The sequence below is a fragment of the Cydia amplana genome, chromosome 21, assembly GCF_948474715.1.
Source record: "Cydia amplana chromosome 21, ilCydAmpl1.1, whole genome shotgun sequence".
Classification (NCBI taxonomy): Eukaryota; Metazoa; Arthropoda; class Insecta; order Lepidoptera; family Tortricidae; genus Cydia; species Cydia amplana.
The window spans coordinates 3446862-3471846 of NC_086089.1; the positions used below are offsets into that span (position 1 = coordinate 3446862).

The 24985-nt window shown below is 35.3% G+C and overlaps 1 protein-coding gene across 2 annotated transcripts in view; it reads right to left on the minus strand.

Moving 5' to 3' along the window:
- Positions 1–21651, minus strand: part of LOC134657795 (zinc finger CCCH domain-containing protein 13) — a 58834-nt gene extending 37183 nt beyond the window's left edge. For both annotated transcript variants that reach the window (XM_063513348.1, XM_063513344.1), the window contains exon 1: positions 21471–21651. In XM_063513348.1, the coding sequence (XP_063369418.1) occupies positions 21471–21594 (124 nt within the window). In that variant the 5' untranslated portion in view covers positions 21595–21651. The remainder of the gene's footprint in view (positions 1–21470) is intronic.
- Positions 21652–24985: the final 3334 nt, after the last annotated feature.

Consider the following 24985-nt stretch of genomic DNA (forward strand, 5'->3'; position numbering starts at 1 on the left):
ACTCATCTGTCAGAAATGACAATTAAAATTAGATTGGAAACAATGTATTAGTGTAGTAGTGCGACGAACCAAGGTCGCGTTGCGATAGTGTGTTACGACTATAAGGTTGGCAATGTATTTCATTTAATATTTTTTAAGTGGTGATTACACGAAGTATCGTAAAAGTGCCAAAAAGATACTGCGTGTATGCACAAATATTTTTTTGGGGAATAGACTAAAGACTTGTGTTGATAACTATAAGTTAGGGGTTTAAAGGTGTGTGCACGACCCTTTAAATGACAAATAAAAGTACGGGAGTAGAAAAAGCAAGTTTCAATACTCTTATTTTACCCGAATGACATTATTACTCGTATTGAGTAATTCGGCAGGGCTATTATTACACTTTGTAAAATTGTAAAATTAAAAAAAAAAACCTAAATGTAAATAATTTCAAAATTGCTTTATTAGGGATAATTTGAGGTATATTTTACAAAAAAAAATTATGGTATTGTATCTGGAGAAGCCCAAACTTGGTATGTTTTGAAAACTATTTTTATTATAATTTAAACAAAATGACTGAAATGTAACTATGTGATATATTTTTAGCATTGGCTCAGAAAGCCCTTTCGTTTAATACCATACACGATAGGTTTCTAAACATTTTTTTTTATTTCATACAAAAAAACATGACGTCATAACTCCTCTCGTTTTTTTTATTTGTTGGCGCTTCGGGTCAAATTGTTTCAAATGTCCTAAAGATCAATCGTACCGATTTTCAGACCTTTAACACCATTTGCAGCATTTTACTGATTTTCGCGGTGTACCGCCAGCGCTAGAAGTGGGCAGCAAAGAGTAGTATAATATATAGAACAGTCGGCAGTCAACGTTTGTTCCTAATAAATATAACATTGATGAATCAAGGCGGTTTGTTTAAAGAGGGCCTGCCGCGATACCAATTTCGTTATCTGCCACCATTAAATTTCGCTCGTATATGCAAGAGTGATGGAGAGGCAGATAACGAAATTTCCCCCCACCCCCCTTTGGATGGTTCTTGTTTGAGTTATAATGTCACTGTATTGAGGACTCAACCTTTCCATTTTTAAAGTGTTTTTATATCGACATGACACTGGCTACTGTAGTAAATGCCAAAAAAGAAAAAATAAACGCTGTCATAGTAATCGTCAATCGAAATAAACAACGTACAAATATCCAAGAAAAATTTGCAAAATAGTATATGATAAATATGTAAAACATCATTAATTATCGAATTAAGATTACATACAACTTTGTGTAAAAAAAATTGAGGCAATTATACAGCCCGATTATACGGGTTACATCTTGAAAAAGATGATTATCTTGGAAAGAAGAGTAAATATACATAGGTGAACATAATGGTGAACAAAGGTATAGTAAAATAGGTAGGGACATAATTCAGGGTTAGCTTGTCTGGTCCACGCATGCTGTACCTATCACGACCACGGCACGGCCGTCTCCTGCTAACTTTTCGCTATAATAGTAAAATCATAGGTCTAATACCTATGATTTTAATATTATAGCGAACAATATTTCATGTTCATGATCTCGAATTTAAGACTTTAGCTTAGATTTATGGCGTGCGGCCTAGCGCGCGTTGCCTCTATGAGGAGCTGTCAAAGCGCTTTATATCTGTATGCTTTTGATGATGCGGATCAGCATTCTTATCCAGCGGGGCAAGCGGCCAGCCTGCAGAAGGGCACCCTACCGCACTTGGTAGGTCACTACACTCACTACCAGGATTTAGGGCTAATCATTTATTTATAAGTTTTTAATACCTTTAAACGAGCAATTCTTGTATATTTATTTATTTATATGTATATATATTTCGGGGATCTCGGGAACGGCTCTAAACGGATTTAGATGAAATTTGCTATATGGAGGTTTACGGGGGCGCAAAATCGATCTAGCTAGGTTTTATCTCTGGGAAAACGCGCATTTTTGGGTTATTATATGTTTCCCGAGCAAAACTCGGTCTCCCAGACATTAAGTTTTTAATTTAAGTGTTTTTATCATGTTTCATATTTAAACTTACAGATGTGAATCACCAGCAGAGTTTTTGGAGAGGTGTGGTTTTCTTATTTCCTGTTACCAACCTGAAACACCATACCTACTTAAATATCAGAAAATAATAAAGTGAAGAAAATTAAATAAAGTTGAATGCTTAAAAACTTTAATGTTTTATTAAAATTAAACGAAAAAAAATGTGTAAACTGAAATAGATCTAATTTTTTTATTTGTAGTTGAATAACATATATGTATTTAATCTCCTTTAATTAAAAATCATCTCTGAGTAGATACATATTAAACAATAGGTACTTTTAGGTCTTGGTAGTAATGTTAGGTCTTATGACCTACTGTATTTGACTATATTACTTACCAAGACCGAAGCCTGACCTGTCAGTCACCAACTATTTTGATGCTCTTTGTAGGTAGCATCAAAATAGTTGGTGACTGACAAAGTTACCAAGTTACTAAGGTAGTAGGTACCTATATAGTAGGTAGCAGTAGCGCAATATTTAGTCAAAATATTTTGACTAATTTAGATTACTTTTATGCCAGAAAAGTAATACAAGCTATTCATGTTCCACTTAGTAATAAAATACGGACTTTTCTGAATATGTGGTTTACGAAATGTGTTAAGAGCCAACAGGAGTGGTCATTTCTCCATACAAACGTACTCGACTGTTTCCTCCGTGGGTTTTGAAGCTAGAGCAATGATTATTTTATTAATATTGTCAATATCTGTGTCGGACCGTTTTGCTTTTTTTGATATTTTTGTTTTTTAAGGCGCTAGAGCCCTTCAAAAATGGCCAAAATGGCCGAATTGACTATGCCGCAATGAGAGGCGTGGTATTCAAAACTCATATCAATTAGCCAAAAAAGCAAAACGGTCCGACACAGATAATTTCATAATCTTTTAGATTTCCAAATTTGGTTACGATTGGTTAAGTTTTGGAGGAGGAAACAGTTAAAAGTAAACAGGAAACAGGAGGTTTCGTACTCGACCTCGATATTTGAGATTTTTACGCAGGATTTTTCACCTTGTCCTTATCGCATTAGTTTTAGGTGCCGCTTCCGTTAGCGAGACGGGTATATTTACCTAAAATATTTAAATCTCAGCTCCTGTTGGCTCTTAAGGTTCAACTTGTGGTTTATTAACGTGGTTTAGAAATAGGCAGCTTGAGTTGAGAGAGGTGATGAGTAAATTGTTTCATTTTTTTACAATTTTGAGCGTTTATAGGAGAATGTGTGGAGCAAGCATTATTTGACGTGTAGGTGTGGGTTCAACAAAAAGATCGCTTGTCAATAAGGCATTCTTGCTGTTACAATTCAATTATTAATAGCCTTTATCGACCATAAGCAATGTAGTCCCTTTTTGATTGATGGAAATTGTCACGTAAGTTCCACTACTCGCCGCCGCATCGCCTACAGCGCATTCGTTGGTCTATCGCTCACAAGATGTCATTAATTCATGTAAACTTACGTACTGAAAAAAAAAAAGTTTTACTCTTTGCTATAAATTACCCTTTCGCACGTCAAAAACTCCAAGATGGAGCCGAAGGTCATAGAGAAAAAAGTCTACATTTGGAATCATTACTTGTCAAAATTTGACATTAGCAATCCACAGTTAGGTGACAACCAAACCAAACCATTATAAACCTTAAAGTAATAATAAAACAAAGTTGTTTTTTGTTAAATTATTGTTTGTACCAAATGAACTTCAGCACTTGATGAACTTCAAATGAACTTCAACAGTTGAATTTCAAATGACGCGAAATCTGACAGTTGTACATGTCGAATAGGGGCCCTGTTTTATTTGCACAGCAAATTATCGGCTAACGTCAAAACAGCTCCAAGATTTCCTTATTTTTATAGTGGTCAAGTAAATAAAACTGGTAATATACTTATCTTTTTGAATAAATTTTGCTGCATATGGCAGCAGAATATTTCGTTAGACTATTTGATTTATCTTTCTTCGTTAGGATTATGAGCAGTGACTTCTTTTGATTCTTTTCTTTTCTTCTTTTCTTTTCTATTCTTTACGCCACTATATCAAATAGTGTTCATACGGGTTTCTTGAAAGATATCTCAATTTCACTGGTCTCTATTACGTTTTACGTTTATCTGGCTTTTACCTCAATCAATAGAATTTATATTTACTACACTCACTGCACTGATGCTGACATCACAAGTCACAATTTAAACCATTTTTAAATTGCTCTTTCAAAATTGTTAACTATATCGCGGGCAAGGTGTTCCTGCCGTTTTTATATGTTCATCAATACATTGAATACCTACATATAAAACAATAATACATGCAAACAACTGTGCATATATTGAGTCACTTGTTATTGAGATTGTACACTCAGCATTCTAGGCCAAAAACGGTAGATGTGACAGCTACTTAAAGTATTCGTGATGGATTAGTGGAAATTATTTAAATAAACACTGCAGGTATGTGGAACGCAGATAATATTACAATACTTAAGTATATGTTCGACAAATCTCTAGTTAATAAAACATGGAAGATATTTCGATTAGTTTAAAAAACCGCAGTCGAAATTTCCCCCTGCACCATATCTCACTTTGACGTTTAGTCGAATAGAATTATTTACCTGGAAATTAATTCACTTTATGAAGGCATCTTGCCTTTTAGAGTATTACTAAGGGTTACGAAACTAGTGAAAGGACCGGTCAAATTCAATAATTTGGCAACCATCACACACCTAGGAACATATCTGTGGTGGGAACACTACAAAATCAATAGAGTTGCAACTTACCTAATTGGATTTGATGGACTCAATTTTCGTTAGCAAGATAAAAACGTTTGGATAACCCGGAGATCTATCCAATCAGTAATAAAAGCTTTTCAAGAACAGCTCTTTTTTCAGCGGCTTTCAGACTCGAAATCACCTCTAAATTACAACACTAGTGTGGATTATTTCATAGCCCTACCGAATTATATTCTGCAAAAAGATTACAAGGACTCATTCACACATTCAGTTTAATTTAAGTAACTAAAACCAACTTAATCTTCCGCGTTCCGCTTTACTTGCGTCCGCCACTCTCCAGCAAAGGTCCTTGCGCCGTTCTTTCCCTAATGACGTTCATCAAACCAAATCATTCATTCATTCGTTCATCTAATCACGGATATGCGCACAAAGAGTCACTAATGAGTGCGCCCACGCAAGCTACTCACCCCGCGGGACAAAAAATAAAGTGACAGGCAAAGAGAAGCTGGGGCCAGGGTTTTTAATCAGGCGAGTGTGAAGACCGGGGCCCTTATTCGACATGTACAACTGTCAGATTTCGCGTCATTTGAAATTCAACTGCTGAAGTTCATTTGAAGTTCATCAAGTGCTGAAGTTCATTTGGTACAAACAATAATTTAACAAAAAACAACTTTGTTTTATTATTACTTTAAGGTTTATAATGGTTTGGTTTGGTTGTCACCTAACTGTGGATTGCTAATGTCAAATTTTGACAAGTAATGATTCCAAAGGTAGACTTGGTTCTCTATGACCTTCGGCACCATCTTGGAGTTTTTGACGTGCGAAAGGGTAATTTATAGCAAAGAGTAAAACTTTTTTTTTTCAGTACGTAAGTTTACATGAATTAATGACATCTTGTGAGCGATAGACCAACGAATGCGCTGTAGGCGATGCGGCGGCGAGTAGTGGAACTTACGTGACAATTTCCATCAATCAAAAAGGGACTACATTGCTGATGGTCGAAAAAGGCTATTAATAATTGAATTTTAACAGCAAGAATGCCTTATTGACAAGCGATCTTTTTGTTGAACCCACACCTACACGTCAAATAATGCTTGCTCCACACATTCTCTTATAAACGCTCAAAATTGTAAAAAAAAATAAACAATTTACTCATCACCTCTCTCAACTCAAGCTGCCTATTTCTAATCCACGTTAACAAACCACAAGTTGTACCTTAACACATTTCGTAAACCATATATTCAGAAAAGTCCGTATTTTATTTCTAAGTGGAACATGAATATAGCTGGTCAAGCAGATCTTGACAGTAAAAAAGGCGCGAAATTCAAATTTTCTATGGGACGATATCCCTTCGCGCCTACATTTTTCAAATTTGCCGCCTTTTCTACTGACAAGATCTGCTTGACCAGCTATAGCTTGTATTACCTTTTTGGCATAAAAATAATCTAAATTAGTCAAAATATTTTGACTAAATATTGCACTAAAGTCTATTTTTTTATTCGGTAGACTGAAATGACAGTTAATAGTATGAAATGACATTTCATGTTCATACTATTAACTGTCATTTCAGTCTACGGAATTAAAAAATAGACTTTACTACTACCTACTATATAGGTACCTACCTTAGTAACTTGGTAACTTTGTGTCACCAACTATTTTGATGCTACCTACAAAGAGCATCAAAATAGTTGGTGACTGACAGGTCAGGCTCCGGTCTTAGTAAGTAATGTAGCCAAATACTGGTAAGTAATATAGTCATAAGACCTACTGTATTTGGCTATATTACTTACCAAGACCTAAAAGTACCTATTGTTTAATATGTATCTACACAGAGATGATTTTTAATTAAAGGAAATTAAATACATATATGTTATTCAACTACAAATAAAAAAATTAGATCTATACTTGGTCAACCAGAACTTGACAGTAGAAAAAGGCGGCAAATTTGAAAAATGTAGTTGTAGGCGCGAAGGGATATCGTCCCATAGAAAATTTGAATTTCGCGCCTTTTTTGACTGACAAGATTTGGTTGACCAGCTATATTTCAGTTTACACATTTTTTTTTCGTTTAATTTTAATAAAACATTAAAGTTTTTAAGCATTAAACTTTATTTAATTTTCTTCACTATAGATTATTTTCTGATATTCAAGTAGGTATGGTGTTTCAGGTTGGTAACAGGAAATAAGAAAACCACGCTGGTGGTCCACATCTGTAAGTTTAAATATGAAACATGATAAAAACACTTAAATTAAAAACTTAATGTCTTCCCAGCTTTGCTCGAAAACATATAAAAACTCAAAAATGCGCGTTTTCCCAGATATAAAACCTAGCTAGATCGATTTTGCGCCCCCGAAAACCCCCATATAGCAAATTTCATCTAAATCGTTAGAGTCGTTCCCGAGATCCCCGAAATATATATACATATAAATAAATAAATAAATATACAAGAATTGCTCGTTTAAAGGTATAAGATATATATTATTAAAAACTTATAAATAAATTATTTGCCCTAAATCGTGCCCAGAAAGGCTGCAGGCTGACCGCTTGCCCCGCTGGATAACAATGCTGATCCGCATCATCAGAAGCATATAGATATAAAGCGCTTTGACAGCTCCTCATAGAGGCAACGCGCGCTAGGCCGCACGCCATAAATCTAAGCTAAAGTCTTAAATTCGAGATCATGAACATGAAATATTTGTTCGCTATAATAGTAAAATCATAGGTCTAATACCTATGACTTTAATATTATAGCGAAAAGTTAGCAGGAGACGGCCGTGCCGTGGTCGTGGTAGGTACAGCATGCGTGGACCAGACAAGCAAACCCTGAATTATTTACCTACCTATTTTACTATACCTTTGTTCACCATTGTGTTCACCTATGTATATTTACTCTTCTTTCCAAGATAATCATTTTTTTTTTCAAGATGTAACCCGTATAATCGGGCTGTATAATTTGCCTCAATTTTTTTACACAATGTTGTATGTAATTTTAATTCGATAATTAATGATGTTTTACATATTTATCATATACTATTTTTCCAATTTTTCTTGTATATTACGTTGTTTATTTCGATTGACGTGTTTATTATTTTCGTTACTATGACAGCGGTTTTTTTTTGGCATTTAGCCAGTATCATGTCGATATAAAAACACTTTAAAAATGCAACGGAAAGGTTGAGTCCTCCATACAATGACATTATTATAACTCAAACAAGAACCATCCAAAGGGGAATGGGGGAAATTGCGATAGGTATTTGCTTCTCTATCACTCTTGCATATCCGAGCGAAATTTAATGGTGGCACATAACGAAATTGGTTTCGCGGAAGGAAACCGCCTTTATTCATCAATGTTATATTTATTAGGAACAAACGTTGACTGCCGACTGTCCTATACACACTACTCTTTGCTGCCGACTTCTAGCGCTGGCGGTACACCGCGAAAATCAGTAAAATGCTGCAAATGGTGTTAAAGGTCTGAAAATCGGTACGATTGATCTTTAGGACATTTGAAACAATTTGACCCGAAGCGCCAACAAATAAAAAAAAACGAGAGGAGTTATGACGTCATGTTTCTTTTGTATGAAAAAAAAAAAATTAGAAACCTATCGTGTGTGGTATTCAACGAAAGGGCTTTCTGAGCCAATGCTAAAAATATATCACATCGTTACATTTCAGTCATTTTGTTTAAATTATAATAAAAATAGTTTTCAAAACATACCAAGTTTGGGCTTCTCCAGATACAATCCCGTTAATTTTTTTTTTGTAAAATATACCTCAAATTATCCGTAATATCCTCATATCTAACCGTAATAAAGCAATTTTGAAATTATTTACATTTCAGAGGCCGGTATCGATTTTAGGCGCAAAAATGTAAAATTGATAGATTTAGTCGATGAAATTGTACACCTTCTGTTACGTAATAGAAATAACAAGTACTGGTATCTATTAGCACGTCTTCTTATCTTGCATTTGTACAGATCATTTTTTTTTAAACTGACTCACTAAATTAGAAATGATTTTTTTTCTGATGGACGTTTAGGTAAACGCGCGTAAAGTACTGATTTAGTCGATCTTATTTGTAAATTCCGTAAAGTTTGGACTGCTAAAAATGGTAATTATGTATTACACATATCCTATACTCCAACTTGCATAGACTAGATTTTTGTTATATGATATTGAACAAGAGTAAATGAAAGTTAGACGAAATCAATTTTCACCAGAAATTACTTCAAAACAAGTGAACATTTTTCGTGAAAATCGACTTAATTTCAACGTAATTTTGATACTTAAACAATCTACAACATTTCCTGAAACTGTTCTTATACATATTTTTTTATAATTTATAACTATAATTTTTTGATGAATTTTTAAAAACTGCCCCTGCTCGTCATATATTGCCGGTGACGCACGCTCGGGACCTTATTATTAAAAGGCAAGATGAGAAGACGTGTCAATAGAAACCAATACTTGTTATTTAGATATTAAGTAACAAAAGGAGTACAATTTCAACGACTAAATCTATCAATTTTACATTTTGGCTCTAAAATCGTTAACGGAGCCTTAATTTTTTTTTTAATTTTTCAATTTTACAAAGTGTAATAATAGCCCTGCCGAATATAATGTCCGAATATTATGTCCGAATGAATAAATACGAGTAATAATGTCATTCGGGTAAAATAAGAGTATTGAAACTTGGTTTTTCTACTCCCGTACTTTTATTTGTCATTTAAAGGGTCGTGCACACACCTTTAAACCCCCTATAGTTCTTATCTTATAGTTAGCAGTATCTTTTTGGCACTTTTACGATACTTCGTGTAATCACCACTTGAAAAATATTGTATGGAATACATTGTTGCCAACCTAATTTTAATTGTCATTTCTGACAGACGAGTGAACCATAGACATGTTTTGGTTACTGGTACGATTTTTTTTTTTCATCTTTATAGGGCTGTATCTCCTAAACCGTGCGTCGTAGAGCAAAAATAATCAAATTTTCGTTCCCCTTTAAGAAATCCCTAAGTAAGATTTAAAAAACAAAAAAAGAAAAAAAGGAAGAGAAATATTTACAGGGCTGTATCTCCTAAACCGTGCGTCGTAGCGCAAAAGTAATAAAATTTTCGTTCCCCTTAAAAGTCCCACCCACTGAACAACCTATCACATTAGGACATGAAACAATCATCATCATCCATTTTTATTATTATTTCATTGCATTTCAAAGTAAGCGCTTGGTCGTAGAAAAAGTATTGTATGCAACGTTGTTTAACTTTCAAAAAATACTCGTGGCGTCTTTATTAAATTTACTTACTCACGCCACTCGCCTTTTTTGACCTCTCTTAAACAACGGTTGCATAAAATACTACTGCATGTTCCTTTGGTAATATCTAAGCTTTAAGTAAGAAAAAGTTCTAATGAGTGGGGGTGGAGAACTCGGGAGAGGGGGGGGCGTTAAAGGTGAGTTTTTTCAGTTAATTCTTTCTTAATTCTTACATAGACAATTTTTACTACGACTTATAGATTCCGAGATATAAGCGACTTTCTGAAAAAAACGTTATATATTAATTTTATGCTTTCTTTTTAAATATTTAATTGAGAGATTCATAATCACACTTTGTAAAACTGAAAAATTAAAAAAAACCTAAATGTAAATAATTTCAAAATTGCTTTATTAGGATTAGATATGAGGATATTAAGTATAAAATTTGAGGTATATTTTACAAAACATTTTTTAACGGTATTGTATCTGGAGAAACCCAAACTTGGTATGTTTTGAAAATTATTTATTGTATTATTAAAAAAAAATACTGAAATGTAATGATGTGATATATTTTTGGAATCGGCTCAGAAAGCCCTTTCGTTTAATACCACACACGATAGGTACAATATTTTTTTAAATTCCATAAAAAAAAAGATGACGTCATAACTCCTCTCGTTTTTTTTATTTGTTGGTGCTTCAGGTCAAATTGTTTCAAATGTTCGTACCGATTTTCATACCTTTAACATCATTTGCAGCATTTTACTGAATTTCTCGGTGTACCGCCAGCGCTATATATATTATACTACTCTTTGCCTTTTCTTTAAACTTTTTTTTGACAAGTTTTCACAGACAATTAAAAATTTGACATTGATACATCAAGGCGGTTTGTTTACAAAGGGGCCTACCGGGAAGTGCGAAAATCGAAACTCAGCTATTTGCCTCTTTATCGCTCGAATATGCAAGAGTGATTGAGAGGTTAGATAACAAAATTTCGAATTTCTGACTGTATTTTTCTTTAAATATTTTCAAATACAATTAAGTTGCGTTGTTTTATCACAAAGTTAAAAAGACTTAAAAGACTACTGTCTGTATCATCACCATCAGATCAGCTCGATGGTACCATAAAAATATTGTATTGTCACCCATATTCATGAATCTAGTATTAAACTGGATTGGGCATGAGTGGTGGGGATAACTGACAGAACGGGATAGACTTATGTATCTTTCAGTAGGAGTAGCAGCGAAAGCGCTATTATTGTTTGTCCTTGTCACAGTCTCACATTTTTTTTTATTCCTCACCGTAAATTAGCATGGATGATTGGTCGAATTTATTTGTTGCCCACCATAACAAATAAATTCTACCTATCATAGCGTCGCATTGCGTATGTTTTGTCCCTCACGGAGGCACGCGTAGACCACTTCTATAGGATGCTACCTTCTATGCCCATATTACATATTATGTACTTATGTAAATTTTCAGCTTCATTGAACACCCGGGAAGTGGGTCAAATTTAATTTGCATGATTTGATTGGAACCGGGACAGATGAAACTAACTAAAAGCTTGTAAAAATGTGGCTTTCCAATTTCTATTGCAACTTCAGATGAAAACGTCCTTATTGAAGCATAAGGACCCTTAATTTATGGAAAGCCACATACAACAACCAATTCGAGGCTACTAGGCGGCAAAATACGACTCAATACGAGTAGGTAGGTCAAATATGAGTAATAAAATACGGATTTATATTTGGCCAAATATTCTTTATTGTGACAAAGTTATTCTTCCTCGCGTTATCCCGATTTTGCCACGGATCATGAGAACCTATGGTTCGCTTGACAATTAATCCCAAGAATTGGCGTAGGCACTAGTTTTTCCGAAAGCAACTGCCATCTGACCTTCCAACCCAGAGGGTAAACTAGGCCTTATTGGGATCTGTTAGGCTGTTAAAGTTTAAAGTTAGCTACTCGTAAGTCTCGTAACACAACATATAAGTTTCACATTATAACAAAAATTACTTACATATATATTATGTACCTGAACATATTACTTTTCTAAAAAAAGGACTGAAATCTAGTGCTGCGAAGAAACGGTATTTTTGTTCGGCTTTTTTGTTGCTATTTTGGCATATGGATACATGGTAGAAGAAGTAAGTGTATGGAATCCTCCTCCATTTTGCGTGGTCCGACGCACCTGGCCGGGTTTTCGCGATTTTCCGTCAATGTTCAATACCTTATTTCTTACGAACACCTAAAATAATAAGTTTAAAATTAATCTCAATGTCTCCAGTTTGCTGTTCATTCAAACTGACAAAATCCAAATTTCTGAGGCAATATACGACCGCTGTCTTATATAAGCCATTAAATATCAACATGAATAACCCCACGTTGCGTTGTTATAAATTTAATTAAATAAATAATTATTTTATTATTTAATTTATATCAACTAATTAGGCATAGCGTCCAATTTAGAATATGGCACAGGCACTAGTTCTTACGAATTTTACCTTAATTTATTAATCAAAGGACCTGAGGTAAAAGTGAGAAGAGGTTGATATGCAGATGCAACCAGCTAGTCGCCGACGCTCCGCTTCCCCCGGGATTAGCCCTTAAGCCTGCACCTAACAGACTGGCTCATAGGGGGCTATGAGCTCGCCGTTGCGTCAATTTTCATTTTTAGAAAAAAAAACTAGTCTACTAACTACTAACAACACAATAAATGCTTATTTTGCCGCATTCTTCACTATCTCTCCCTGTTTCACTGCCATCTAACCCAGAGGACAAAAATATAGCTTATTGTGGCTACTCCGTCTTCCTCATGACTCATGATATTTTACTTCACCATAAAGTAATTGGTGTAATATCAAATGATATTTTTCGCACAAGTTACAAGAAGTTCATTGCTAAGAACCACGACGATTGGTTTAAAATTTAAACTTTATATATAATTTGTTACCTAGTAATTATAATAAATCTGTTTTCTTTTTGACATTTAGTGGTATATGTATTGCTGTATGTTTATTGTCAAGTTTTTTTTAATTCTGGACAATTGTCATATATTCGTTTTCATGATAGATCTACACCAACGCAACTGCATGTCATGTTCTTGCGGTTTATTTTTATAACGCCAAGATCAAAATTTGACTGTTAACTCCATCTTGCGTCGAGTAGAGGAATCAAAAAACTATAGAAAATAGAAATGCAGTTTACTCTATGCCATAGAATCCCCTTTTAAATGTCATAAATCCAAACATGGCGGCCATACCAATAGACAATCAAGTCTAGCGATGAAATGATTTGTTTACATGAGATTCACTGACAGATAATGATCTTTACCTATTCGACAACCCACGATAGTTCAGATTCAAATGAACTTCAACATGCGACGTCAAAATTGGCATGTCGAATAAGGCCCCTGGTAGGCGTCGTTTTTACGACGGCATGAGTATTCATAAAATCTTATACCTATTGACAGGTAGAAACAAAGTACATACCTATTCTCAATAGCATTTGTAGGAAATTTATCAACTTATGAAGCCAACACAATATTCATTACTCGGAAAAATGAGTTCAAAAATACTTGGAATAGCTATATTCTAGACAATTTTCCTCGTATTATTTTAAGATAGAAATATTTACTTACTTCATAATCTTAAGGATACGCAATATTTAATTAAATTAAAAAAATTTAATAGGTACCTCAGGTTTTTATAGAACGGCCCACATTTGTTTTAAAAAATTAAATTAGACCAGCTGTGGACGTGTGGACGTAAACTTTTCAAAGTCAAGACCACATTATTGAATCACGAAGAACACGACGATACGCGGCGCTAAATAGACCTTGCTCACACTCTAAATCCAATCATTACTAAGACCTTCAAGGTTTCCTGCATCTAACAATTCGCTTGTGTAAATAAATGTCACGAAAACATGTTCTATAATCAGGTAAATATGACATGACGAAGATTTATGATATGCTTTCGAAAGTAGACCTTAGGTTCAACCCTGCAGAGTCCACTTTCGACGTAAGTCTTCAAGTCGGTTTCTGCTACAGTAAAACCGGTTTGGATGTCCAATAGGTAAATGAAGTTTGACATGAATAGTGAGATCACGGATCGATGGTCGCTTCCGGATGCTTGTCAATGTCAGTGCATTTTGAAATGGCTACTGCCTTGCAGCAAAAAATTAAAACGCTATTAACGCTAGTAGCTGATGGTTAAATCAACTTACATATAAAATGGAGGTTCTAGGTTCGAACATTGGCTTGTACTAAGATTTTTCTCAATAGCCAGTGGCTTTCGGTGAAGGAAAACATTGTGAGATATTTATTGCTGGGATGAAGAATTTGAAGAGTGCGACTGATGCGTTTGTAAAAACTATAGTACCTACAAACATGAAATCTTGGAACGCTAACCCTTACTTAAATGTCTTAAATACTTTTTTAGGATGTTACCGGGAAAGAATTAAAAGAGATTAATCAAATCGAGAAGTGCAACGAATTTTTAAGGGGTCGTGCGTCCGTCTTAATTTGATATTAAAGGGAACAAAACTATATTGTGGAGAGATATTTATTACTCTCATGCCTAGGCTATATATTGGTCATGTTAGCGATTTTTCTTAACTTTTCAGACTTAAAAGTAATTGGACAAAAAGTCTGTAAGAGCTTGAAGCTAAAACACAAAGTTTGCTTAAATTAAAGCTTAAATTCTTGCCGATGATAAAAGAAAATGCCAGCGGTGCTCGAAACAATGCTCTCATTGCGCGCGTGCAACCAGTTGTCAAGGTCAGCGTGCTGCGCGCGGGGTCCCGTAGGTCAACATGATAACATTAACCATTACACCACGTCGGTGGTACAAGCATACTTTCCCTCTGATGGCAAATACTTATCATTTATGTTTAAGTATAATTACGTTTACGAATTGTTAGTTAACAGTGTGGATATCGTATGCAAATGAGACTATGAAGCGTTGCAACTCCTAGGGGTTCATGTTTTAAAAACCAGAATTGTTTAGTTAGACCCCAGTAATATTTAAATTTAAATTTGTATAACCTAAATCAAAGAAATACTTTAAGGTGGGAAAGTGGTGACCCTAAAAAAGTGGAAAAAGAAGTTGAAAAACCATCATATAAAACGTTTTTGAAGGAGCTTTCAACCGGAGAGATAGATAATCAGATCAGGAAATTTCATTCAACAGACACATGCGACTCTTTAACCGTATATAATTCCCAGTCCATCTCCAAACACCATGAAGAGGTTCTCAGTCACCTGCCGAACTCCAATAGCAAATGTTAGGAACCTGTTCAACAAATCGCAGGCACCCACGTGCGATCCTCGTGGGTCTGTCACGACGAGAATGCGAAGGACGGAATGTTACGGCATAATGGCGCTCATCCGGTGCAATTAAGAAATTGATATGGAAAATATTTGATGGTTCTGGTTATTATAATTTGACACTAACACGGTGTATAAGAAATTAATCATTGCGGTATGATATGGTAAGATATGTATTAAAATTTAACATACATATATCAGTATTAGTTCTAAATACTATACAGTATTCCAAAAACAATAGTAATGTAATATTTTCGCAAATCCTTTGTTCTGTATGGATCACATTAAGTAAGTTACTGTAAATTTGATAAGTGATTGATGAAATAATTAATTAATTGAATTTATCGTTGATGAAGGTTTATGAGCCTTGAAGTGTTGAAAAGGATTGATTGCCAAAAAGTACAGGCTAGTGAAGTATTTAGTTTTATTTTACGATGTTACATTCCGGGAACACTTCATATAGTCTTTATGAAATTGTCTCACTATCAGCAGATGATGACCAGGGCACAATAATTGAAATAACAAACAATTTTAATTTACTGTTTATGAAATAAATAAATAAATATGGTCCCAGTTTAGCACCCTGCGACACTCTCCGTCCGTCGCGAGGGCGTTTTGTGTTTCTTGTTACTCAGACATTACCAAAAACGTCCAAGATGACGTTACGCGACACACATCGACTAGAAACTTTGCAATAATCCTATCTGAATCATAAACAGTTGTAAAACTAACCTTTCTCAATGGCAACAGAGTCTAAAGTTGAAGTAAAATCCAAAGCGTCATATGGATTTACGAAAGTTAGCCGCAATATGTATGCTGTCTTGGCATTGACCTGCGCATGATTCCTTTTCTGGTCATCGTTGCAAAAGCACCGGACAGATCTCGATGATCAGGATCGAACATTTATTAAGCTACGATTGCGATCTTACAATAAATCAGCCAAGGAATTGAAATTTGGCAAAGTTTGTGGGTCATTGAAATATTCAATGATTTTAATGTGCTTAATAGCTATGAAATGAGTTGTAATTTATTCGAGCGATTAGAAGATACACGAGTGTGTAATGAATTCCATTACGGTACTGCTTAATTTATTGAATTTAAACATCCATTATTGGAACTTGTAGGAGTAGATTTGCATTATGCATGTTTGCGAGGCAATTATTCCTAAATCGGATCAGTGAAGGAAAAAATGTGAACTATTAAGCTGCAGAGATAACTGACTCCCTAAACAGAAACTTGTTTGCAGGGGAGTCAGTTATCTCTGCAGCTTACTGTACAGGAAAGTTAATATTACAAGTTTAAAAGAAAGATCAAACAATTTGTACCTAACTCAAAAAGTCCATTTCAACTCATAGAAACTAGTAATCAAATAATTATGTCTAACCTGTCTAATGATGTCATAACTGTGTATGATCTCTCAATTGACTCGTTATATGTTATGATAGTTATAGAAAAAATTGACAAGGTTTTTTCCGGTTGCTGCTTTAACTGACGTATCAATCAGATATGGATGGAACACGTCTTTATTGGAAGTAGACGTAAAACCTGTTATTAAGTGTATTCGATAAGTAGCGACATGACTTTCCTTACTTGACAAATAATAAAATGTATGGGAGGCATGGTAAACCTTACTATTAAATTCTTCCATACCTGAGAGCTGTTGTAACTTGAACTAAGCCGGTGACATAATCGTAACAGCCGACTGACTCTTGACATGAAAAGCGCAAATATCACGATGGTATTTAAGTTGCACTTTGCCGCGGCGTAATAATGGGGAAACAGCTGGGCGAACTACTGACCCGGGCCTTAGGATTCACACGTTTCTTTATTTTATTCTTCTTACAAGATTTGAGAATCTATCATCATACAAAATTTGAGATTGACGTATTTCGTGTAGGTATTAGCCTACTAGGTAAGTATGTGTGTACAATTGCTCATTTATGAGCATGTCCAGAAATTAAGAGTCATTTGGCTGTAATGGCTTTTGGCGTTTGAGGGTATATCCGTGTAAGGATCTGCGTGCGTACGTATTATTATGTAATAATGCACAACGCTGAAATTTTATTTTGAATCTTTATTTCACCTTCTACAAAACCCGAAAGCAAAACAATTGTTTTTATAACTTAGGAATGTTTTCTATTCATTTTCTATCTATACACTGTTATATCGTACTTAAGTATATTTCTCTAATCTTTATCGGAATCAACCTTGAACACTTGATTGTAATAAAAGTCATATTTACAACTCCAATAAATCATCTCAAATTATTTGGCATGCAACACGCAACTTGGTTTCATTTGTCTTTGTCGCACTTAGCTGCTTAGAGCGAGATAAGGCTAAACTGTCGAATTTCATCTTGAGAACGACTTCATTTGGTCGGTTGAGGCAGACTGCAAAAACGGACCCAGTTGCTTCCCCAGTAGAAAAAGAAGTAAGTATATGTATATCTGCTACCTTTTCTTGTGACGATAGGAAATTGACCGCAGACGCTGACGTCGATCGTATCTCGGAATATATTCTCACAAACAACAAGATTGGTTCATTAGTTGCACGTATCAGTATGATTAATCAATCATTTTGGCATCACCAAGTCGCCGATTGCATTGCAGAGCCAACTCTGAATTCAAAAGACACTTTAGTAATATCAAATCACACTCTTTGTAATTTTATAATGAATGCAATTCATTTTGTGAATTGACTTCATTTTGCCTTTTATTTAAGTAACAGTTGGCCAGTTTTTAACAATTTTTGTTCTCCAGTTGAGTTGTAATTTTGCAAATCTTGATTGCAAATTGCAAATTGGATGAACATTCAATGTTATGATATTTGTACGTGGGATTGTTAGATTAGAATCTTTAGTTTTTGTAATGGTACAAGTTCTATTCATGTAAATCTAAGTAGGTAGTAGGTACTTGATTTCCAATCTACAGTTCTATTAGGATTAACTTGTATGTTATAAAAAAAATACATTAGTTAGACACTGTTCGGAAAGAGAAGAGTCTTGGAATGTATTGGGCCCCATACATTCCACGACTCTTCTCTTTCCGCACAAACTCTATACCTTCTTTGAGCTTACACCATTGTTTAATTTAAAGCTCCTGACGATAAAACTTTGCTTCTTACGTAACACGAAATCTTTTTATCATCTCGGCAAAAACCGCCCGCAGTAACATTGTCTCGTTTTTTGCAAACAATTTTGAGTGTTTGAGTTGTTATCAGTGTTTTTTCCGACAAATTAGACTGCAAGCCCGACTGGTTTGACAACAAATATTTTTATACGCCAAGTTTGGCATTCTGTCCATATATAGTCTGAGTACATACAACTGAGGTGCACACTTAGTATGTTTGAGACTCGTAAAGACGATGTCCAAATGAGTTCGGAAATGCTCATGATGTTTTTGTATGGACAACAAGTTTAGTATTATCATGTTTTATCGAACGTACGCACAAATATCTTTTTTTATTGATAATTTATCAAAAATTATATTGTAAGTACCTTAATCTAATGTTTCGCCAAACTGTAAAGCAGTTTCTTGGCGGTGCGCTCTAAAATAATAATCTAAACCTAAGATGGTTTCACGTGAATTAAGTATTTGTAATTGTAACCCATGACCAGTGATCGTTAATTTTCCAGCAATTTTGTTGCAGCATAGTAAAAATAAAGGATTACCTTCAATTTTTTTCTAGGGAGAGGATTGGTTAAGGTTAATATTACTGTTATTAACCCTAATTATCTATTCCACCTAGAGTAGCGCATACAGATGCTTTTAACCAACAATGATGCACCAAAATTGCTGGCAAATTAACGATCACTGCCCATTACATTAGAAGAATGACGTCCACTGAAAAATGATTTTTACTAAGGTGTCATATTACAAGTGTAAGATTTCACAACAATGTCACACTATAACACTATTTCATAAAGTTATCACATTCCCTTAATCAAAGTACCACAAAATAATATTAAACTAAATACAAAACAGTCTCGATATCTACATCTACAGCTAACGACTTGATCAAAACGTAGTCTAATTTGCATTTGACCTTGCATTTGCCTGTCTAACTCCATTATCAATCAGACCTACAAAAGTAATTACTCCCCGGACCGCAGACTCTATTTACTCTAAAGTATTACCGTAAAAAGCCAAGTCAGTACGTACGTCACTCGTGCCGGTTCTGACCTTGTTTTGTTTCGGATCCGTTAACAATGGGCTCTTTATCTTCATCTGCATCGGGAACACCTACTGTCTGCCCCAGATCGACAATATCCGCAACGATATCAGGTATTAATGGACCTGCTGCATTGATAGCATCGCCTTTTGACTTTTCTAACGAAAGAAATTAGCTACAGAGAACTTAAATTTATAATATAATTGCGTCGCATAAGTACAAATTTAATCAGATCTTAGATGCCAGAGTTGCGTAGTAACTAGTGCCTATTGTTCAATGTAAAAAACTGGATTAACTTGCAAATTGATTACTTCCTTCGCTTTGATATGAGTCAGAGGAGTTTGTGCGTTAATTGTTAACAGAATGCTGTGCAAACGTACTAATTAAATCTACACGTTGAGCATGAGTTTTGATTTAACTAGGAAGTATCGTGATTATTTCATATTTTGATGAATTTGTTACATACAACGTAAATGTTCCAGAGTGTAATATTGCCTTTGAGTTGCCACCAATCTAAATAGTTGCGTTTACAGAATTACAATGCTTTATGATATGAATCATATACTTCTTTATGTAGCATATGATTAATAATATCATAATTAAATAATTTTCATTCATTTCGTTTATTAGTTCAGTAAACGGATAGGTATCAAAAACTGTTTGAATATCATGTTGCTTATAATATACCTAATGATTCGTATTACTCAAGACTAAGGTACTTAATTGTTTGACATTAAACAAATGAAGGGTGCGTATTAACATTTAAGCACACGAAATTTATCTGACGTACGAGTAGTATATTCTCGGCGAATTAAGCATCCTATTAAAAATACAAAGTCCATACATTTAATGTATGGCAGTGATTTTGTTTCTTATGTTGTAAAGTTAAGTACAAGTTGAGAAAAGAAGGGCTTGGTGTTATTTAAGCTCCACAGACATACCAACTGGATGAGAACGTTAGTCGAAAATTAGTATGTTAACAACCCGTCCTCTTCACTTTCAGTATGTGTGAGTGGTTAATAGATAGACGTATACATATTTACCGGCTAAGCTCTTGAACACACCATGTATATCGAACTAGATCTTAGTCTATTGCTAAGAATATTTACGCGGTTTGTATTGCGACCACTGGCGGTAAGTTGTTTAGTCCAAATGGAAAACAATAAGATTTATCAGTGGTGGCCTTAGGGCGGTGCGAGCGGTGCGAGTGCGATCACACCGCGGTGCGAATCACAACCGGAATGCGACCAATGGCCTTAGCGATGCGAGCAGTGCGAGTGCGACCACACCGCGCCGATGTGTAAGGGGGTGTAAAATACAGACGAAATGCGAGCACCGGGCTCTGGTCATTGAATTGCTACTACACATATATAAGGCATTTGAGGTCATGTACCACCTCAAAATGTTGGTAAGACCGCCAGTGAGATCCATATTCTTTGTGCAAAGGAATGAAGTGGCCTTTTCGTACTTGACTGATTTTGAGCAATACAAAAGTGATGCTACATGGTATGGACCATGTAGCATCACTTTTGTAACCGGCCCATAAGTAATCTAACGTAAAGTCTCTACGTATCTATTGAAAGTTTGACAACGTTAATTACAACATTAAATCGATAATTTCAATAAGAAAAACAATGATTTTTAAATTTCACAATTGAATTTTTTATCAGGCTTGTCTACAAAACTGATGTTTTGCATTTCATTTTATCTTTTTCCCCTTTCTGTGTCATAATATCATTTTTTTACAATAGGAACGTAAGTAAATATGATTGAGGTACAGTCACCACACGGGATTGTTACGTCATTTAGGGTCCTAGCTAAATTGGTTTACCCATACTGACGCTATAGAATGTCCAATTTAGCTAGAACCCTAAATAGCGTAACAATCAAGGAGCCTGACTGTACTGCACCATTGGATGCTTCACCGCGACACACATGGTAGTGTTCAAGAGTATCATTCCGCGACTCACCAAATCTCTTGACGTGTACGTCTCTGTTAAATGAAACGGTTCTCTTCGGTTCTTTCGGTTCGTTTTCGGTTTTTACGTTATCGCCATCTTCGGGTTTGTCTGTGGCGCTGGCTTCATCTGTCATTTGTTTATTCGCACCGTTTTTCACGGTATCAGTGTTGGTTACTTTTAATGATGTATCGTTATCATCTGTATTATCTGTAAACAGTTGTTAATGTGAACAAAAGCTAATGAAGATATTGATCCAAATGTCAGATATAACTCCAATTTTTGTAACATCTTATTTTTTAAATTACATTGATTAAATTATGAGTTATTTACATTATGTGTTACCTAGTCGACTGATAATAAAGGCGTATAAGTATCGCGTTGCTTGTAATTTATGTGTTACCAGAAAATTAATGGCAACATTAGTTGTACTGAAACAATCTTAAGTCGTGACAATATCATACCTTCGAGAACATTTTATACATATAATATACGTTCATAACTTGTAAATATGACATCATCTGCCTTACATTTGAACTTTATTTTCTCTAAAGGAAAAAGGCTCTAAAATTGCTTTAAACGAGACTTCAATGAATTAGTGTATAAAATTGAATGTATTTCTAAATAGAGACCTAAATTCCCACTATTCCCAGTTGCATTCTTTCCACAAGTCAGAAAATTCTTGACCATTTTTTGTCCTACATTCTTGCGATATTTGCTTTTTACTTGTCGCGCTAATGCTTTAGTTTTATTTCGTTCATTCGTTTTTGACGTCTATAGGCGTAAAGGTGTATCCACACAGCTGTGAACTTTTGTAGAGCAACTTTAGAGCAAAACTGTGAAACAGTAAGTAACTATTAAGAGTTATTTTATACTTATTTTATGTTAAAGTTATTGTGTTACACTGTTGCTCCATTCCGCAAAAATTAACTGCGCTGTGGATGCACCTTTCGAAGAGATACGAGTATGACGCCGTAAGGGCGTAGGCGATAAAAGGGTTAGCTATGATAATCAGTCTGATTTACCTGGCTGTTTGTGGTAGCATCAGCTACGCTACGCTCTCACTATTGGTAACTTCAGTCTCATCTTGTGATATCCTGAAACAACACATGATAGTACATTAAAAAAATATTATACATCTAGGTAAATCTGTAATGCCCACTTGCACTATCCTACTAACCCGGGGTTAAGCGGTTAAACCGCTAACCCTATGTCAAATTGTACTGGCAACCATGGTAAATCCAGGTTTAACCGGTTAACCCCGGGTTAGTGGAATGGTGCAATGGGCTTAAAATAGTATACATAAATGCACGTTTTCCGCTTTTGGAACGGTTATACGCAAAGGTTATAGACCATAATTAAGTGACATAATCGATGGACGAGCCCGTTTTACAATATGACAGGTTTATCCGATAGCGATCAGCTGTCTTGGATCATCTGTTGCAAAACCAGCGGTCAGGTATTTGCAAAACTTGCACGCATGAGTACAATTGTTGCAAAACCTTTGGTATGAGTTTGGTCATTGGGCATCCAAATAAACGAGGATAGGAAAGACGAGGTGTAAAAACGAATCTTATTTACTTACAAGCTCTGAGATAAGTTGGTTTTCTAAAGAATTCAACTTTACAAATGACACTTATTTGTAGTTTTTAAGTGTTCGCAATTATACATTTTGGTATTAATTAAGACAATACTATGTAATATTAGATATATAGGTACTTAGATAAATACTTAAACAAAGGATCGAAAACTCAGGGAAGTCAGGGACAAATATCCATGTTCATCACATAATTAAATAAATAAATACATATTAGGGGACATCTTACACAGATCAACCTAGCCCCAAAATAAGCAAAGCTTGTACTATAGGTGCTAGGCGACGATATAAATACTTATATATGACACCGTAAGATTGTGAACCCGTTAGTTTATAATCTAACGTAGGTTAGGTTAGGTTAGATTATAATCTCCCTACCGTCAGTTTATAATGTAATTAGCAAGATTATAATATGACGAGTGTTTACAATTTTACGGTGACATATACATAGAACACACCCATGACTCAGGAACAAATATATGTGCTCATCACACAAATAAATGACCTTACCGGGATTCGAACCCAGGCCATCGGCTTCACAGGCAGGGTCACTACCTACTAGGCCAGACCGGTCGTCAAATAACTGCCAGCCTATTATGGATAGCTTTATCCATCTTTATACACGTGATAAAATAACTGTCACTGTTTAACACCGTGGGAAAGAAAGTGACGGATACCGTTTTATCACGCTGTCACGTAGACAAGAACGACCATCATATCCGTACGGACTATTAGGTTATCAGTCACTAACAAAAAAGCGGCCGTTAAATTATTGAAGCTATAGCGGTCATTGGTATTTGTATTAAATGTTAAACGTGTTATACACATTGATCTTATGATATCTGAACGGCCAGATCACTCCACTGGACTCCTCAATGTCGCAAGACAAATTGATTGTTATGACATAATAGCCACGTGGGTGCGAGCTAAGAGCTTGCATCAGTGTCCGTCAAACTGATCACTTCTAGATACAGCATGTTAATTAGAAGCAATCCCACTGCTGCTGAAGTTACTGCGTATGTCTGGATTATGGTTAGTTGGTTATCTTCGGAGTCTAATATTTGATCATTCAGTGCGAGCTCATCACGAATTGGCTTCATTTTAAACTTTAAGTAATGACGCAAATCAAAAATTACGCGCGAGTAAACGAGAAACTTGAAATTCTTGAAAATAAGGAACCAAGTTGCATATTAAGAATACAAACGATTGTCGACTTCACAGACACAATTATTAGAATCGAAATGAGTAACAAGTTTTACAACTAAAATCAGGTGATTCAGGATTCATTTAAGGCCAAGACTAGTATAGATTCGGGAAAATCGGCGCGTTTTCTGTGGACATTACAAAAGTTAACGATCTTGATACATTTTTCTCATACAAATTTAAAGAACTAGAAGGTTTTATAAAAAATATCTCGATAAGAACAAAGTATAAAATTGAGCTTTGATTGAAGTCCGTTTATTTTATGATGTCCACAAGAAAGTCGCATAACCTCAACTTTACCTACTAAAAAAGTTTTTGCCCCGCACAACACGGAGTCTGTAGGAGGCCATCTATCCCCTCAAGCCACCGGCCATTGCATAAGTGCATTCACAAGTAAAACATGTCCGATAGATTGCTCGCCGCGATTAGACGTGTAAGGGATTTGTTGCGCATTCTAATGTATAAATTACTTCGGCCATTAGCTACGATGGCTACTGTCGTTGCATGCCACTGGCTAACATTGCTTCACAGGTGGACGAAACCTATTCTATTCCTGTGAACTCATTCACCGGGAGCAGACGTGGCTGACTCCGCGATTTTGTCGCGTCGCTACAAGTATACATGCGGCCCACACCAATTTTGGTGTCTAGCCATAGTAGTTGCCACGCACCGCTACGGAACGGACGCCTGCTCGCGCTTGCGCCACCTAGCGGTTATATCTGTCGTA